This window comes from Pholcus phalangioides, unplaced genomic scaffold (genome assembly GCF_987345545.1).
Source record: "Pholcus phalangioides strain wild (caught in Gottingen) unplaced genomic scaffold, Ppha-v1.0 ptg000042l_1, whole genome shotgun sequence".
NCBI lineage: Eukaryota > Metazoa > Arthropoda > Arachnida > Araneae > Pholcidae > Pholcus > Pholcus phalangioides.
This window is the reverse complement of record NW_028301628.1, coordinates 18,760,384-18,780,600: the sequence shown is the minus strand read 5'-3', so window position 1 is coordinate 18,780,600 and position 20,217 is coordinate 18,760,384. Positions and strand designations below refer to the sequence as shown.

Here is a 20,217-nt window from a genome sequence, read left to right as displayed (position 1 = left end):
GAAAATGATGCTACTACCAGTGGTGGGAACTCTGCGCCAAAATTAACATCTTGCTCCTATAGTGTATTTTTGTATTTTCTGCTTCAAATAGCGCTTGTTTTTTTTTTTTGGAAACTTCTCAAAATACTTTCATACCTGCCTTATATGTACCTTAGGCCAGGATTACACTATAAAAGTTTGATAAATTCCCTTTTATGAAACTTGAAAAATCCAACCAATAAAGCTCAGATTACATTTGTGCAAATGCAACTGATAATCTTATTGGTTGAATTTTTGAAATTTAAAAAAAACTCTTTTAAAAGACTTATAGTATAATCCCCCTGCCTTAGAGCAGTATTTCTTAACCGCTGGGCCCTGATATCATTCATACCAGTCCACGAGTGATTAGCCATTTAATTTTTCTTCATTAATTTTCCTTTGGTCGCGTGTTTGACCGGGCCTTCGACCCACAAAAAAGAATTAAACTGGACCGCTTGCTTGAAAAGGTTGAGAACCACTGCTTTAGAGGAGAAAAAAATATTTATATTTCTCTCCTCTATATAGTGTGTACAATGACGTGCTCAGCTCATTAAATTCCTAGATTTTTGGAAAAGGGCACCAAAAAAAAGTTTTGTTTTCACGTGCCACGAAATGATTCTTACCCAGGGAGCGTGTTTTATTCCTTCATACTTCAACACCACCCCTTCCTCCAATCTTCCATGGTCGCACTTTGAATTATCCGGGAAAATAATTTTGAATAATTTACTCTCCAAAATTTTAAGGGGAGGTATTTAAAAAAAAATTGATTAATATTAAAATTTTTTTATTTTAAGTGGTATTTTAAATTATGAAAAAAAAAGTTATGCAAAATTTGAAAGAGTACTTTCAGTCGTCTACAAAATTTGGAGGATTGAAATTGAATTTAGATGCGTATTGGATTTTCCCGGCAAGTTCCCGCTCTTGATTTTGTCATCTGGCTTTTCATTGTGAAACCCGATCATATCCTTAATCTTACAGTTGAAGATGGTTTACTCTAGTCCAGTGCTTCTCAACAACTGACCGCTGTTTCCGTTTTTAAAAAAAGAAAAGAAAAAAAAGTTGCCACTGCAAGCAGCAGAAATTACTATGGTCAATCGTCAAATCCTGTTTCGTGGAAAAAAAATTAATTTCATGAATAAGAGTTAGTCCACCAAATTATGAGTTAATTTGTAAATTGCGCCAAATTACGAGTGTGAAATCGCCAATGTCGCCAAATAACGAGTGCTAAATCGCCAAACATTGTGTTGCATGTCCTGAAATTTGCTCCCATTTCGCAACGATTTCTTTCTGAGTATAACAGAAAAACAAGAAGAAAAATTGAAAAACTTAATTTTAAAGAATTTGTGCAGGTGTTGATCCATTTTAAGCCAGAGGTGAATAAAGAGTTGCTGCAATAAAAATAATTTTGTAAGAAAAATCTTTGTCAGCTGTGGTTTTTTTTATTTTTAATAATTGGAGGGGGGGGGGGATGAATATCAATTTTAGAATTTTTATAATTTATATATGTGATGCTGTTATGAGTTATATTTTTGACCGAAACTTTGAAGATTTTAGAACACTTTGGTGACAACAGAAAAGTATGTATGTGGATTGATTATTTTATGAATTGTTATGATGCTGGATAACAAATCAAAAGTTGTAATTTCCGAACCACTTCTACGTCTATATTTTTGAGAAGAGGGAAAATTTGTTTGGCAAATCAAAAAATAAATTTGCATATGTGCCGTGCCCTTTTTTTGCTGTAAAACTTGTAAGTTATGAAGTTTGCCATGACTCCTTAAAAACTGCTTGAAACTCCTTAAAAAGTCCTTAAAAAGTCCTTAAAAAGTCCTTAAAAACTCCTTAATTTTTATTTAGGAAATTTTGTATGAACCCTGTTGAAACTATTACGGGATGAGACTACTACTAAACCAGACATGCACCTTGTCCATATTTGTTTACAGAACTTCTAATGAATTGGTACATGTTGGAATGTGTGTGTACATATAGCGAACCTTCCGTGAAGTTTGTTTCTGTGTAATGCTTGTTATGTGTAGTGCTGTCATCTGCAATCAATTTTTTAAAACTATGAGTTTTTCTCTCAACTCATAGTGAGTGAAGTGTAATGCATGAATAATTATACCGTTGTAGGTCTGTCGCTCTCTGCAGCGAGACTTTTTAACTGGGAGATCAATACAGGATGAGACTGCAAAATGTCGTATAAGTAAGTTGAAGCAATTAAAGTTAAATTCAATTTTTTGAATGGTTTGACGGCATTATTTATCATGCGTGCATGTATTTGTTTTACCATTTTATTTTTTCCTTTACATTTTTTTTCTTTTGTGATATATTGCTTTTTTCATTTACTTTGCAGAATAAGTCGGTTAAATTTAATTATTTTAGGGTTTTTGTTGTGTGCTTAATTTCAATTTATGCCTTTGCATTATCGAATTAATTTTGAAATTGATTTTCTGAACTTTTCACTTTTCCTAACACTTTTCGGATGATGCAGCTTGACCTAGATGGTCCTTGTCCCAATAAAATCAAAATCCAATCCAACACCCTTCTGTCCCGATGTGTTCGGATAATCAATGTTCTACTGTACTAGTAAATACTCTGGGTATTACTAGTACATTACTAGTCTAATTTGTCTCTTTTATTTTATTTCAGACCAGTGCCTTAGTACATTTGAATGCTAGGAGTACCACACTGAATGAGCAAGTCCTGTTGATTTTAGGCAAAGCTTTAAGACTAGGTTCAAACCTTACAACTTTACATCTAGAAAACTGTGGCATATATGGCAGGTGTCTAGTAATTTTAGGTAGGTACAACTTGGAGCATGAATCTATCTAAATTTGAAAGATTCATGATGATGATTCATCATTCACTGATGAAAATGATTGCGACATGATCTGAAGAGTCAGCTCTCTCCAAAATTGAGGATGCAGATAGACTGATTGTATTTTTTTAATGTCTACAAAAGATATGATAGAATTATGTGCATAAAATTGATGTAACTAACAGATGACTGGTTTATATTTATTTTAATCATGATTATGGGTAAAGCAAGTATCATGTTAAATTTCAATAAAACTTATAATTGAGAGCTGAAGTCTGTCTGTAAGATATACACAAACTTATATTTTGGGAGTCTTTAAAGTTTGTTTTGGGTGCTTTTGCATGAATAGTTTTGAGAACATATTTAAAACTTCATGCCCACCATCACTTTGGAAACTGTACTACTGAACCTATGAACCATCGTAAGAGGGCGACCCCCATCATTCCAGTGGTGAAACGTGATGAAAACATTCACATATGTGGCGATTACAATGCTATCCTGAATCCGGTTCTGAAGGTTAACCAACATCCACTGCCGAAAATCGATGACATCTTTGTGGAGCTTGCAGGAGGAAAAGCATTTTCAAAGATTGATCCTGCCAAAGCTTACCTACAGATGACAGTGCAACCAAGAGATGGACACCTACTGACTATCAATATACACAGAGGGTTATTCCAATACAAGAGGATGAACTACGGGATAGCATCAGCACCTGCTATTTGGCACAGGAGCATCAAACAAGTTCTGGCTGGAATCTCTGGCGTTCATGTGTATTTGGATGATATCAAAGCTACCGGAGCTTCTGAAGATGAACACTTTTAAATATTGAATGCTGTGTTTGAGCGCCTGAAACAATATGGCTTGAAGTTGAACAAAAAAAGTGAGTTTTTCAAGGAATCTATTTATTATTGCAGATATAAAATCGATAAGAATGGTTTGTGAAAAACCTCAGAGAAAGTTAATGCCACATTAAATGCACCAGTACCTAAGAATGTGTCAGAACTGAGAAGTTTCCTAGGATTAGTTCAGTATTATCGTAAATTTTGCCTGAATTTGTCGACAATGATTACACCTTTGAATAATTTGCTACCTAAGGATAGTGGGATTTATATGGAATCAAAAATATCGAACTGCATATGTGCTCTTGAAACGAGATAGCTTCTGGTCAAATTTTAGCTCATTATGACCCTAAATTGTCTCTTGTGTTACAGACTGATGCTTCATTGGTTGGCATTGGTGCCGTACTCAGTCATTACATGCTGGATGGTTCGGAAAGACCCATAAAGTTTGCATCACGTGCACTTTCAAGGACTGAAATGAAATATTCTCAGATTGACAGAGAAGCGTTGAGTATAGTGTGGGGTGTAAAAAAATTCTACCATTATTTGTTTGGGAAATATTTCTTTCTAGTAATGGACCATCAGCCCTTAGTGTCAATATTCTCTCCACACAAAAGCTTACCTGTACTCTCGGCAACATGAATGTTGCATTATGCCATGTTTTTACAAGCATTTAATTATGCAAAGTACAACAAATTACAGTACCAAAATACCAAGGATCATGGGAACGCTGATACTTTTTCATGACTTCCTGTAGAGAGTCACAAGGACAGTTGTAATGCAGATTGAACCTGTGTGCCTCTTACTGCTCAAGAAATTTATTGTGGAAATAGGGTCATCATTCCACAAAAGTTTGGGCAGAAAGTTCTTGAACTACACGTAGGTCATCCTGGTATAATCAAAATGAAGGCTTTAGCATGAAGTCAGGCCTTGTATAGACAAAGATATCAAGATTTTTGTATCCAATTGTGAATCTTGTCAGAAAACAAGAAAAGAACCATCAAAAGTTTTGAGACATACCTGAGAATGGCCAAATGGTTCCTGGCAGTGAATACACATCGATTATGCAGTTCCATATTTTGGAAAAATGTTTATTGTAGTTTGTGATGCACATTCCAAGTGGACTGAAATCATTATAACACGAAACATAACTGCTAGTACCACTGTATCACAACTTTGTAAATTGTTTTCTCAATTTATTTTGCCTCAAACTTTAGTTTCCAATACTGGAACAAATTTCACGAGCATAGAGTTTCAGGAATTTCTTAAGTCAAATGGTATCAAACACGTAGTATCAGCTCCATACCATCCTGCTATGAATGGTCAGGCTGAAAGAATGGTCCAGTCATTCAAGTATTCGATAAAATCTACCTTTCTTACGGAATTTGATCTACGTAAGAGATTGCATCAATTCTTACTGATGTATAGAATAACACCACACTCATTAACTGGTGAAAAGCTGAGTATTTTGTTTTTGAAAAGAGAGATTCACACCAGATTGGACTTCGTACATCCTGATATGAGAGTGAGTATGCAGAGAAAACAAGAATCACATACTCATGCATTCGATCGTGAATTTTCAGTGGGAGAAAAAGTTGCTGTTAGGAACTATTATGGTGTTGAGAAATGGAAGTTTGGAACTGTACTAAACAGAGATGGTACCCTGTCATACAGCGTGCAAGTTCGACAGAGCCTGGGTGTCTCGCAGTTTCTCTAGTTTCTCCAGCGTGCAAGTGGGACCAGAAATCTGGAGATGCCATGTTGACTAAATCCAGAAATGCGGAAAATCTGTGAAGGATGAGAGTGATGAACGAGAGAATATTCGAGATGGGCCTCCTCTTGTCACTTTGGGAGGACAGTCAGTTGCTACTTGTAGTAATAATGATCAGTTTTGTTTTTCAGGTTCTCACACTGGTACTGACAGCTGACCTAGAGCGGAGGATTGGCCACACATTGGCCAAGGATGAGACGATTGGAAATGAAACTGGTTATGTTGTGTCATCGGGTGTCGAACCAACTCTACCTGCCCACCCTTTGTTTCATATGTCCACCCGAAAAAGAAAACCTCCGGACGACCCTGATTATGAGGGTGACATTTGCAATGCTAAGAAAGGGAGGACATGTTATGTATGTGGTTCCCTTAGTGTTGGACAGATGGCGCTACCATGCCATTGTGTCACGGCTATTGAACGTTTAGTCAGTTTGCACAGCATCACTGTTACGATAGTATCTGTTTAATTGTCTGTCCATTATCATATATTTGCATATGTCTGTAATCAAATTATTGTAATCAACTGTACCAATAAAGAAATAGAAAACAACCCATGTTTTTATTATCTATCTGCATTAGTTTGGCGGAAAAAATATTTTTAGAGAATACTGTTTTATATGCTTCAAATGTTCGGACATCTTAAATTCTTTGACATGTTATTTTTTTAGTGGCTGCATTAAAATCGAATACAACATTGCGGGAGTTGTTTCTAGCTGAAAATAAGATTTCATCATCGGATGGATTTCAACTTGGAAACTTGTTGCGTACCAATACTCACTTAGAACTGTTGGATTTAAGTAACAATAGATTACAAGCAAGTGTAGTTTTCTTTATTTTTTTACATTTGTTTCAAACAGTATTTAAACAGTGTGCTTTCTCATAAATATTTTGAATTACATATTATTTCTGGGATGCACAACCTCTGGTCCATAAGCCAAATTCATCCTGCAAAGGGGTTCAGATTACGTGCACCAGCCACAGGCTTGTGAAAATTGTGATAAAAAAAGAACTAATCCACATATGACAAGCATATCAATTTAGGGTTTGTTAATGTTAGTCAACTCGCATGTCTTTATCCCAGACAGGGTTGGTAAAAAACCCAGTTTTTTTAAAGGAATTCAATTTTGAAAAACCAGTTTAAACTGGTTTTTTTTATTTAAATAGTATTAGCATTAAAAACAATAAAATTTCTGTAAAATCATTCAAACTTCTAATAATTAATTAAAATAAAATGTTAATGTCCACTATTCCCATATTAATTAATAAATATTTCTTACATTTTAACAAAAACCAACTTTTGAAATTTAATTATTTTTTGCTTAACTCAATGGATTACTTCTCGTGCTTGAAAATTCTTTTAATGTTGTTATTAATCATATAATATAAAGATGTTTTCTCCAGTTACTTTCGGTATGCTTAATTAGGAAGCTATTATGCAAAAACTAATAAAAATTAGGTGAATATAATGTATTTAATGAAGCATAAATAATGCAGATTAATTAGCGATGATTTACGATACACAGGGTGATTATAACTAAGGTTCTGATATCAAAACACTGCACTGCAAAAGAAGAACCATTGTCAGAATGACTTGAAAATTGACACGAATATTCCTGAAGAAATGGAATTTTATTTGGTAAAGGGGAAAAAATACTTAAAAATGTACAATTAATGACATCATCCAACATGTGGGAAATTTGCTCTCAGAATGGCAATGATAGCCAGTCATGACGAAAAGGTAACTTAATTATAGCATTGCACGATTTTATAATTCATGGAAACATCACAAAAAACGAAGTAATTGAACAAATAATTACAACGTACTCAAGAAATGTTAAATATGTTGTCCACCGTGTTCTGGCTATCAGGTGAAAGCAAAAATTCTTGTTCAACAACAGATCAGAGTATGCCATGGTCATTATGTGGATGCGCTTGCATTTCACCTTTATTAAAAATGGGTCTTCAGCAGCTGCTTTGCTGGTATTGCAATGTGCATCTTGATAGTTGTTCTATCCACACACTAATGCTGTGGAAGCGCCGAAATGATGTGATTGCACAAAATAGATTATACTGCTGGCCAAGTACAGCATCATCTGCTTGCACATTTTGCACTTTTTTTCTTTTGCGAAAGAAACTTCCATTACTTCAGGAGTATCCATGCAAATTTTCAAGTTATTCTGACCAGTACTTATTACATAGTTTTGGAAGAAAAACTTAAATTATAATCACCCTGTATATAGCTGATTATTTTTCATAAATATGTTACTACTATACAGTAGAACCTTGATTAACTGGGCTTAACGGTGAAAGTATAAAAAAAACAACTATTGAATATTAAGATGGAGATATACAGTAGGAGATGTGCTACTTCTTATGGGAAAGAAAATGAAAATGTCTGAGGTAATGTAACTACTAGTACACTAGTCTTTGTCCTTTAAGGACAGCTGGTGTCTTTATTGGATTACGGGACCCCCTGCCCCTATCATGATGGTGTCACTACTGTAGCTGCTTTGTGAAGGGGAAAAAAAAACCTTTGAGATAAAATATACCACTACTACATTTAGATGTGCGATGCAATCATTATTCATGACTTTGCTAAAGGTAGAGCATCAGAATATAGCCAAAGGTTAGAAAATATGGTAAGAATGAAAAATTTTGGCTTCTGTATATAACTTTAAATAACTAAGATACTTCATATGAAAAAAAAATATGTATTCAGGCCACTTTTATGAGACTTTCTGAAAAAAAACCACTTATACCATCTTATGCCATTTAAAGATATACCATCAGAATGTACCCCAAAAATATGAAATGTGGTAAAAATGAAAAATTTTGGTTGGTAATATTGAACCAATATGATATTTTTCAAGGAAAAAATGATATTTAGGTCACTTTTATTTGATTTTTTGAAAAAAAAAACCACTTGGCTAAAACCAAATAAACCAAGGTTTAAACCAAATAACCCTGATCCCAGACAAAAAAATTTGTGAACCCCTTTGCTTTATTTGAACTGTAACTTCAAGGCATTAAATCTTGATAATAATAGGTTGTCTTCAATATACAATGATATCCCAACCTTCATCAGTAATTCATTAAGATCAACAACATGGAGATTGATTTTTTTTCACTGATGATGTTCCTCCTACCTTAAGCGAATGCAAATTTTCTTTATTCTTCCGTTTCTTTTTTGTGTTTCTATTCTTAATCATATGGACAAGATGATGTAATTTTTGGGTGACATGTACGGTATACGAAGCAGAAAAAACCACAGTATGTTAAGTAGCATTATTTTGATGGAAATTATGCAATTTTGTGTTTGTTTGAATTTTTTAGAATGAAGGCTTGACTCATTTGATGGAAAGTTTGGGACAGCAGTCTAATACATCTGGAAGAGGGCTCAGCACATTGATCTTGTGGAATAATGAACTTTCTGTTCAAGGTGTGAGCTGTATTGCAAAAGCACTGGTAATCTTTTTTTTTTGTTTTTTTTGTTCATTGCCTCTGCAGCTTTGGAAGCTTTTTTTGAAGAAACAAATGTTGTATTTTCAAAAAATATTTTTTTTTTAAGCATTACCATTTCTATTTAATTATAGTAATTATAGTAACATCCAATTCATATCATAGTGATTATGAGGTAGATGCTATACTGTATAAATTAAAATTGTTTTGATCTAAAAATTAATACTACGGTCTGTCAGCTCAAGGACCAAATGAAAATGAGTTCATGAGAAATTTCTATTTTAGACCAGCTATTTTTAAGCTGTTGTAAAACATTGTCCACCATGCTACTACATAATTGCTGTCTCTAAATTCTAAATTGGTTTTTATTTCTATCTTGGCTGTCAGCAGGTCGCCGAATTAGTTATTTTTTGCCAATACATAAATTACCATATTTTAACGTGTATAAAGAGCCCCTAATTTTTTGGGATTAAAATTTGGAAAAAAATTTCCATCAAAAATATTTTTTATTTTAAGATATACGAAATAAAGATATTTTTTAATCATCATAGCACCCATTGAATTTCTCATAAATTTCATCTGATGCATTACAAACATCTACATGAACTAGTTTACTATCATCAGTCACTCTCATCATAAATTGTATTATCCTTAGTATCATCTGTGTTGCGCTTTTCAAAAGCCTTTACAATCACTTCTTTCTTCACACCAGGGCCATCTTAAGACCATCATGGGCCCCCTGGCCAAGTGATTTTTCTGAGGCCCTGCCTGGAAATTTCTCAAATTCCAACCAGTTCTCATTTTTGTGAGGCCCCCGTTCCGTGCCCGGGAGGCCTATGTGTTAAGATGGCACTGCTTCACACCATTCCATGACTTTTTCACTCAGCTGCAAATGTCACTAAATGTTGGCTTCCTGACTTTTCCGTTAGGTTGGATTCACCATCTTGCATCCATTTGCTCTTCATCAATTCTACTATCCATGTATAAGAAACCCACCCCCTTTGGAACCCAATTTTTGACAGAAAGGAGGTCTTAATACACATTAAAATACAGTATTTTTCTCATTTCTGCCAATATATGGAAAATTGTTCAACAGTTTTTACCAGTCCTCAATCATATAAATTTTCAAATTATGAGATTGATCATATACATATTTGATATTCTGTTGATATTTCAGTTGTAATATTGAGGGTTTTTTTTCACTAATTAAAGAACTCTGCAAGAACTCTAAAAAGGTTCAATCTTGGAAGTAATGAGATAACCAGCTCTGGCATTACAGAACTCAAACAAAGTTTTATATGCAACCAAACTCTGGAAATTGTGGAGTTGGAGAACTGCAAAATCACAGCTACTGGTGAGGACCTCTCATTATTCAAATTATAATAAGACCTTTCCCTTACAAAATTATTTATTTATTATATTATGCCTTATTTTCTCAAAACATAACTGTAGTGATATGGAAAAAATTGAAAAAAAAAAAAAAAAAAAAAAACCCACACAAAAAACTAACAATTTTTCTGAGGTATTTAGTTTAGTAAATATGTTGCACCATGAAAAATTTTATCATATAGTTCTTTATTAAGATGAAGCTAATAAATTATACAGGTTGCTTTAAAATTCATGCACTTTAGCAATCAAGTGTACATAATTTTGCACAAAACGTTTTGATTTTTAAATTCTGGCACACTAGATGACACTATATGTTCCATAAGAATTATTTGTAACTAAGCTGGGGCAACTGGGAGCCCCAACCTTCATGGAGCCCCACAGAAAATGTACACTAATTTCACTTTATAATCTTTCGTATCCCTTTCGGTGGGGGGAAATGTCTGCCTCTGGGCCTTGAGAAGGCACGCTGCAACCCTGGGTCTAGGATTTCCAGACAACTGAAAATATTACATGAAAAGGCATATGCAGAGATGGATTGCATTGAATGTTCACAAAAATTATTTGAGATCCTCTGCTTTCTCTCAAAGTTCCTTAGGGGTGGGAGACTTAGGTGGTCTGAACTCCTATGTTCCGGTGTGTATGGAGGGGGTGTTAAAATTACTTTAAAATTTTTTGAAAATCACAAAAAATAAAATTTTTGAGTGCCTTTTTTTATTGTGCTATGTATATGTTGTTGGGGAAAGTGGGGTGCGGAAATTCATGACTTTAGCTTTCAGCATGCATGTGTGTTTTGAAAAAGTCAAATAATTGGTTTTGTCATTTCAGTATTGCATACTTTAGCAGTGACAGATACGTCAGAAAAATTTAAAATGGACTTTAATTTGTGAAGAAAATTCTATGTAAAATCTGTTCTAACCATTTTTGGCAAAACTTTCAGCATTTTAAAGAAAAATCACCTCTTATATTGCAGATACAGTTCATTTTTACTCCTGCTCCATTTTCAAGATATCTGCTCCAAAAATGAAAGTTTACTGCTCCAAAATAGATGAGTAGCACTTGCGTCCCTGCAGTATGGAGCACCGCAAAAAAAAAAAAAAAAAAAAAATATTAAAGCTTGGGCCTTATAAAGTTCAAGTGTCCCAAGAATTTGTCTTCTGATTTTGAGAAACGATTTACTATCTGCAGGGGTTTCGATCATTTATTCACAAACATGGAATGTCAAAATTGGATTATGTATTTTTTACTAATGAGGCATGGCTCCATCTGAGTGAATATGTGAACAGCCAGAACAGCTAGTATTGGTTCCTTACAAACCCTCATATTGTTCAAGAGCTGCCATGATGAAAAAAAAAAAAAGGAAAAAAGAACATGAGATGAAAAAAAATCAGCGTTTGATGCACTGTATCATGCCGTTGAATTGTGGGGCCTATTTTTTTTTATTTCACTGTTGAACCCAAAGTATACACAGACATTATTACTCATTTCATTTCACAAGAGGCAGATTTAACAGTGGAGGCATCAAGCACAGACGTCTAAAGGGCCCCCAAACTCCAATCAACTCCAACTTAACACTTTTTTCTAATTTAAAGAGCCAAATGTTTTCTTCTGTGCCCAGGGTCTTAACTGACCTTAATCACCTCTGTATTTCACTGATGGGCAGCGATGAACGATACTCCTTGTTATATCATTGTAGGACTGCTTCTTTCTGTTGCAAGACTTTTTAATGTGAAGATTGGCTCGTATTTGCACCTTGAAGTTGGGAACCACAGAAAACCAACCAGCATTGTAACTGACGGTGGAGTTCAAACCTGGGTCCTTGTGATGCAAGTCAGTCACTATTACTTGACCACCACAGTGACCAGTTGACATCCTGAAATAATCCACACACAATGGATGAACTGAAGACTAACATCATTAATGCAATATCAAACATTAATTCTTGCAGGGTTTATGAATTCTTAAGCAATCTAGTAAAACAGATGCACCTATCTGTCTATGAAAAAAGCCAGCATTTCCAACATTTGTTGCAAATTCAAAGTCTTTTTTCAACTTTTATTCAAAGTAATGTTTCAATTCATAATTTTAATCAATTATTTTTTTGAACAATTCATGTTCATTTAAACAACACTCATAAGCTATGATGTGCATGAATTTTGAAACACTCATTATTTCATGCTAAATGAGAAGAAAAAGTTGTTAAAGTATGAAAAGTTGAAATGTGATTAATAACATTTATGAAAAAAGTTCTGAAAGCAACAGTCTTTAAATACTGTATTAAATAAAAGAAAAAATAGTCTAATTACAATATTTGGTTGTTTATGATTAATCAATGTCTGATTTATGTTGCAACTATTGCCAAAGGTTTGTGCAACCAATGGAAATTAAAGATTATTATTACTACAGTAAAACTCCTCTTAAAAGACACCCCTCTCAGATGGGGTCACCCTCTTTTACGGCCAACTAACAATGTTCCCTTGTATAATGAAAGCATGCATTTCAAAGTAAATTAGTAAATTTACTGGTCACCCCTCTCTTATGGACATATTTTTTTGTCCCGCCGGTGACCACAAAAGAGAGTTTTTACTGTATTAAGTTGTTTAGTTTTTTTGGGATATTTTCAATGAATTTCAATTCAAGTGTAGTTTTTATCCTGTTTTCAAATGTTTCTATTATTTGTTTTTTTTTCAGGAATAATAATTTTCCTTAAGGTATGAAATTTCTGCTGAGTAAATATTACACATTGAGTGTAAATTTAATTACATATATTATATTTATATGAAGCTTGAATTGTATTTTTGGTGTGATACAATAATTTGTTTTCTCTCAAATATAATTTTGTCTTATTTTCTATGAAATTTTTAAACCTATCACATTTGATTTGTTGTTGAACAGGTGCTGTTGCTTTGGCAGAGTACATATCAAGCAGTAGCATTATTCAAAAACTTGACCTGAGAGGAAATGATATTGCACTACCAGGAATAAAAGCATTGTCTGCTGCAATGGCAAGCAATCACAGTGTCATTTGTCTCCATGTTGATCCAACCTCTATGGATTTAGTAAGTATGCAATTTCAAAAGTTAATAGATTCACTTGTTCTGGGTATTATAAAATTTTATGTGCTGAGATCTGTTCTAATGCCAATATTTCTTTTCTCAGGAAGAACCAGTAAAGGAGAGAATGGCTGAAATTCAGTCGATTAACCAATATTGTAACAGGAACAAAGAAGAATATCGTTTTAAGCCAGCACAAGATATATACTTATCAACACTCTTCAATGGAATATTCTCGCGAGTTGTCCCGTCATCTATTGCTTCTCCGCAAGAACTCAAGCAAGACGATAGTCCACAGCTGTCTAGCATAATGATTGCGAATAAGAATTTAATTAGAAAAGGACGTTTCCAAGTTTCGCCTGTCAGTTTGCCACAGGAAATCAAATTGAAAAATGATATGAATGCACAAAATAAGGTGAATTCGACTACAGTACCTATAAATAAACTTGATCAGTCTCTTGGACGAAATGGAGGTATAGCTTTGCCTTTAAGCTCTGCCAAAGTAGATGCTCCTCCTTTTGATCCAGATTCACTAGATTACTATGATGATGATGATTCAAATGATGTATTTATACCTGAATCAGAAAAGAGCAGCAAGAAAGAACTTTCTGTTCATGATGAAAGGCGATCAAGTGATGTTTCTTTGTATTATTCAAAGCAGTGCCAACATTCACCTGGTTTAGATTCACCATTAAATAGCAGTGCAATAAAGATGGCTGATTCTGCAGTTACCTCTCATACTAAAGGAAAAAGTCCTTATGGAAAAAGAAAAGATCTAGTTCTGAACTTGATTTCTCAGAGCTCAACCGAACTTGCTCATGGAGAAAATAAAGAGAGAAGACTCAGTTCACCTACTGTTTCTTCTACAGAACCCCATGTATTCAGAAAAGCCCATAACATCAAATGTTGCAAAGCTCTTGAAGGATTAGATCTTTGTAGCTCTATGCCCATCTCTCCCACAAGACTGTATGAAAATTTTAGTAAGTGGATTTTTACTAGGAATAGCGTTAAATTTTTTTCTTATTATGTTAATAGTTTTATATTTTCTAATCAGTAAATTTCATACCCAAGATATTTTGTTATGATTTTGAGAAGAAGATAATCACATACTTTGTTCTTAAAATCACATAACATGGAAATGTGAACATTGTGGATATGTGTTCGGCTAAGGAGCGGCGGTGGTCTTGTAGGAATTTCATTTGTTTGGCTCTATGCCAAGAGTGATATTTTTGGGAGTTGCCACATCCTTCTGTTGTCAAATTGTAGGGGTTCTATACCTGGCAGCCCAGGGCTATAGCCAAATAGATAAGTGCATTGTTAAGAAATTAGGAAATGTTATAATCAGCTTTAGTTTTTGTACATAAATGTGATAGTATTTAAAAGAGCAAATTTGCATTAATTAGCAATTGTATATTTTTCAGGTAAAAGCAATTTGTACAGACTAATTTATTTTTGACCTGATAAGGACATTTCTAATTACCTGACTTCTGTTAAAATAAATATTGCAGTATTTTTTATTTCTCAAATGCATTAACAATAAGAGGCTAAATTCAAGAAAATATAATTGACCCTAAATTCATTCCCATTGAAATGAGACTTTCAGGTGTCAATTGCAAAAATAGAAAAAACATATGCTGCCAACTAATGGATAATAATGTTTTTATACTAACTCATAACTTACTTTTCAACTCGTAAGTTAGCATTTACTAAAAATATATGTGATTAATAAAATTAAATACACTGCTGGCCACCGTGAATGCAACACCCTGAAGGAAGCATGCAAATAATATGAAATTTACAACATGCATTAGCGGAGGTGAGATATGCAAATGATTAGAATTTCAGCGCAGATGGCACATCACGCGTGCCTGTGGCGCCACTTCAAAGCTCTATTTAAGGCTTGGAGATTTCGATGATTTGAAGTACGGCAATTGTGTTTTTTTCAAAAAAACGATCAATTATGCCTCGTAGAAAACAGCGACCATCTTTTGATCAAGTATCCGAGTTCGACAGAGGAAGGATAGTGGCCTACCGAGATTGTGGATTATCTTTCAGGGAAATCGGTAGTCGTGTTGGACGAAACCAAACAACTGTAATGCGGATATGTGATCGTTGGATGCAGGAGGGTACGAAGGAACCAACGTGTTCGATCGTATCCACCTCAGTGCACCACTTCATGTAATGACAGGCGTATTGTGCGTATGGCAGTGACGGATCGCTCAGCCACATCACAAACCATAGCACAGCACATTCAGTCTGTACTTCATCATCCAGTGTCTGCGCGCACCATTCGACGCCGTTTACAGCAGAGTGGTCTGTCCGCAAGACGTCCATTGCTTCGTCTACCCTTGACGCAGAACCACAGACGTCTCCGCCGCCAATGGTGCAATGAAAGAAGGATGTGGACGGCACAATGGAATGAAATTGTCTTTACTGACGAGTCACGCTTCTGTCTGCAACACCACGATGGTCGGATTCGAGTCTGGAGACACCGTGGAGAGAGGATGCTGAACAGCTGCGTTATGCACCGCCACACTGGTCCTGCACCGGGTATTATGGTATGGGGCGGTATTGGATATCACTCTCGCACTCCTCTAGTATTCATTGCCGGTACTTTAAAAAGCCAGCGCTACATCTCCGAGGTGTTGGAGCCAGTTGTCCTTCTTTACCTTCAGGGCTTGCCCACAGCCATATTTCAACAGGATAATGCGCGACCACACGTGGCACGCATTGTCCAAAGGTTCTTCGTCAATTGCCAGATTGAATTGCTTCCCTGGCCAGCTCGCTCTCCGGATCTTTCATCGGTAGAAAACATGTGGTCCATGGTTGCTCAACGATTGACCCAGATTACATCCCCAGCTGTCACACCAGATCAACTTTCGCAACGCGTGGAAGCTGCTTGGTCTGCTGTACCCCAAGAACACATCCAAAGTCTCTTTGAATCAATGCCGAGGCGTGTGGCAGCGGTGATCTCCAACAATGGCGGCCACTCTGGCTACTGATTTTGGCAGGAACCACACTTCACAGAAGTCTATAAATTTAATCATTTGATGCTTGGTCAACATGTTATCTACAAAATAAATATTGTTGTGATATCTCTTGTCTTTCTTGGTGTTGCAATTTGGGTGGCCAGCAGTGTATATTGTTTGATATATGTATATAAAGAAGGGTAATTTGAAGGAAATATTAGTGTTAATATTAAATTAACGTTTTTGCTAAAATAACAACTCATTTTTAATAAATAATTATATTTATATTTTTATCAAGTATGTTCAGATATAATTAAGAATCTAAACATGTAGACACTTATGTAAGATAACTTTCAACTTGCGAGAAAACTCCAGAATTTTAATATTAAATTATTGAAATGGTGGAAGCAGTCATGGTGACCATATAACTACTTTGAGATGTGATTACACCGAAACTATCTCAATTAATTGAAATTTTATGATTTTTCATCTTCTTGAGGCTTTTAAATTTAAAAAAGACAAATGTTCCAGACTACCTGATTCAACCAAAAAATGAATTGTACCTATGAAGACAGCAGTGGTCCAGATGACCTTCATAGAGATTGTGCACACATATGAAGCATCCTGAAATAGTGTCTACATATGTTTATATAAATATCAGAAAAAAAGATGTTTCATTGTGACATTTGTTGTTTTCTATATGCATTTTTAACCATTAAAACGTACACCTTTGTAGAAGTTTGTTATCAATCAAAATTTAATTCAATCGCTCAATGTTTTTATTCCAGATGCTTTTATAATATTGTTATTCATGTTAGGAGTTTTATATTCTTTACTGGCATAGCATGTTTTGTAAAAAAAAATTTGTACACTAACCATGAGGATGTTATTGTAACAACTTTAGCACTTTTAGCATTTAAAAAAATGCAGGTACCTTGTAGCAGGGCCATAATTAGGATTTTTGCTGGCCCCACAACTTTAAGATTAGATAATTTTATAACAGTGTTCTTTGTTCCCACCTAAAATTGCCGCTCATTAAATTTTGTTGCCTTGTGCAGTTGCCCTTCTCTTGTTCCGGCCCTGTATTGTAGCATTGCACACTTTGGGGGGGGGGGGAACTCTTTTACTGGTATAAATTGCTTGATTAAATTTGCATTTAGAATGCACGACTGCATGCTAATGAAAGCCATTGAAATTAATAAAGTGCTATAGTGATTATTGATAACATGCTTAGGAGTGTCCTTTTTTCTGCTGTGTAATTCACTCAGTATTCTTTATTGGGATCCTTTCTTTTTTAATTTAAACTTCCACTAAAATTTTTTTTTTGAAATAAAACCTGTATTTGAACTCTCTACAGCATTTATATATATATATATATATATATACTTACTGGTCTTTTATTGAAGGGATCAACAAATCCCTTCATTAATTTTTTTTTTCTATCTTGCTGGTAAAAATAATATATTTTTGACAATTGCTAGGTTTTCCTCAGCCTGCTATGGAAGAAGTTGGTCCTTCCGTGTCATCTCCAGAATCTTCTCATTCTCTGTATATGGTGCATTAATACCAGATTGTCACCTATCACTACCGAATGTTTAATAACCCTCACAGAATGCCTATCTTGTTGCTCAGCCAGTATTTATTGTGTGATCAGTATCATTCTCTTAGTGCTATCTGAATCATCATCTTAGTACATGCATATTGAATTCGACAGTAGATTGCACATGTTCAAACCCTGTGATACCCAGTTTTACGCATTTAAATCATTTTGAGTGTTACATAATTTTATGTATGATACTGATCAGTTTTTCTGTATTATTAGAATCTAATAATTTTCTGTCTAGTATGATACCTGTTAGTCTTGAAAAAACGTTCATTTAATTTTTTTATGTTTCATTGTTTTGCTTGTGAGCATGTATGCTTTTATGTATTATACATATTGTGCACTATAACTGTATGTTTCGTGATTCTTACTAGTAAGCACATTGTTGTGGTATACAAACATATTAGATGTTTTAGTGTCCTTATGTCTCACGTTTACACAATGAGCATTATTGTTTTCCTAATAAGTTTTAGATTTTCATTGAGTGCAATCATTTTATAGGAAACAGAAGAAAGATTTTATTTTATACGAAGTTTTTGTTAATTTTTTAGGGTGCTATATTTATTTTCCCTTCTGGGGTTTTGCAGGCAAATCTGTTGATTGTCTGAATTTCTTTTCAAATTTTAAGGAAGATGAACTTCATTATTTTGAAACAATTTTGTTTTCAATCAGTATAAAAATTAATATTGCAAATTTTCAGAAGATCTTTCAAAATATTATCCAGTGAAATTTCCTATATATCCAAAACAACCAAAATATTTTTTTTTACATGCACATATGCAAAGGATATGTGTAGGCTTGCAGGGCGCCCAAAGAAATAGCAAAAAATTTGCCAATTTTTTTAGATTCATGTAAAACTGCACAAATAAAAAAAATTTTTACTATGTTTAAACATGGAGGTATTTACTCATATCCAATCTTTAATAGTGCTCATATCTTTAAATAATGCAGGTTATAATAATCAGGAAAGCCTCGGCCTACCACTCGTTTACTTTGGATAAAAGGAGTTGTAACTGCATATTATTATATTGTGTTGTGCGGCTAAATCACATTAATTATTTAATACTTGATTCACATTAAATTAATGAGGAAATAGATTATGTAAATTTATTTTTAGAATATAGATTGTTTTTTAACTTATGAAGCACCAAACATGTTTTGCTTTTTTATTTCTTTATAGCTATTTAATATCTATGTATTTTAGTCAGTCACAGGCATTTACTGCTTTAAATTTTTTGCAAGTGAATGTTCATTTTATTATATTCATAGAATTTATGGTATGAAAAATAAGTTAGTTCTCCTTTCAAAGACGATTATTTGAATTATATAACACAATTATGATACCTGGTATTTTCCATTGTAAGTCTAATCTTACATAGCTACATTTCTGTATTTAAATAAGATTGAGATCTTTTAAACATACTTGAAAACAATCTTGTGTGTCACATAGATTTCTTTTACTGATTTAAATGCAATTTATTCATCGATTAGTAGAGTAACTAGTCATTCTCTCTCCCTTTCTTATAAAATCTAGACACTACAGTTTTTCTCCAAGGTAGATTTTTTAAAAATAAGAATCATGATTTATATATTAAGAACCAGATAATTTTATTATAGCCTACTTTTTTCAATTGATGGTATCTTTTCTTTGAATTTTTATTTATATTCTAGCAGTTTGGTATAGGTTACTAAATAAGTAAGTGATAAATTCTTAAAGTGTTGATTATGTTATGAGAAACCTCAATATTTTTTAAAATTTCCTAAAATAATTCACCAATTTTTTGTTTCAAAGTACAGTAGAACCTGCTATAACTGACCTTCCTTTAACTTGATATTTCCCTACAAAAAAAAATTGATTTGAAAAAGTCCCTTACTTAATGTAATTGTATTATGAAATATTAATTTCCTATGTACCACAGTATGTATGCAGTAAATAGTGGGTTTATGTATGCTTGATCGGTAGTACGTCCTAATTATTAATTATATTTTTGCATCACAATATTGCATTATTTTGAACCAACAAGTTCAAATGTACACTACATATGCTGATTTTCAATTTCTTTTACTTAACTGTCTTATCTCAATCAGCTGACCCTTGGTCCCTGTTTGGCTAGTAAAGAGGTTCTATTAAATGATATGGTTAGTTTTATATATTGCTGTCTCTTTACATTTCTTTTCATGAAGCCAATGGTGAACAATTAATTTAGAAATTAAGTAGCAAAATACAACGAATAGAAGCGAAAATTGCATAATGTATTAGTTGAGGATTTATGAATGCTTAAAATGATTACCACATTAGTA

The 20,217-nt window shown here is 33.9% G+C and overlaps 1 protein-coding gene across 1 annotated transcript in view; it reads left to right on the top strand.

The window, feature by feature from the left end:
* The window catches only part of LOC149064575 (uncharacterized), a 32,842-nt gene extending 13,083 nt beyond the window's left edge, over positions 1–19,759 (top strand). The window contains exons 6-12 of the mRNA XM_089255443.1: positions 2,668–2,818; positions 6,115–6,260; positions 8,780–8,911; positions 10,118–10,259; positions 13,187–13,350; positions 13,451–14,324; positions 17,795–19,759. Coding sequence (XP_089111569.1) covers positions 2,668–2,818; positions 6,115–6,260; positions 8,780–8,911; positions 10,118–10,259; positions 13,187–13,350; positions 13,451–14,324; positions 17,795–17,877 — 1,692 coding nt within the window. The 3' untranslated portion in view covers positions 17,878–19,759. The remainder of the gene's footprint in view (positions 1–2,667; positions 2,819–6,114; positions 6,261–8,779; positions 8,912–10,117; positions 10,260–13,186; positions 13,351–13,450; positions 14,325–17,794) is intronic.
* The last annotated feature ends 458 nt before the right edge of the window (positions 19,760–20,217 follow it).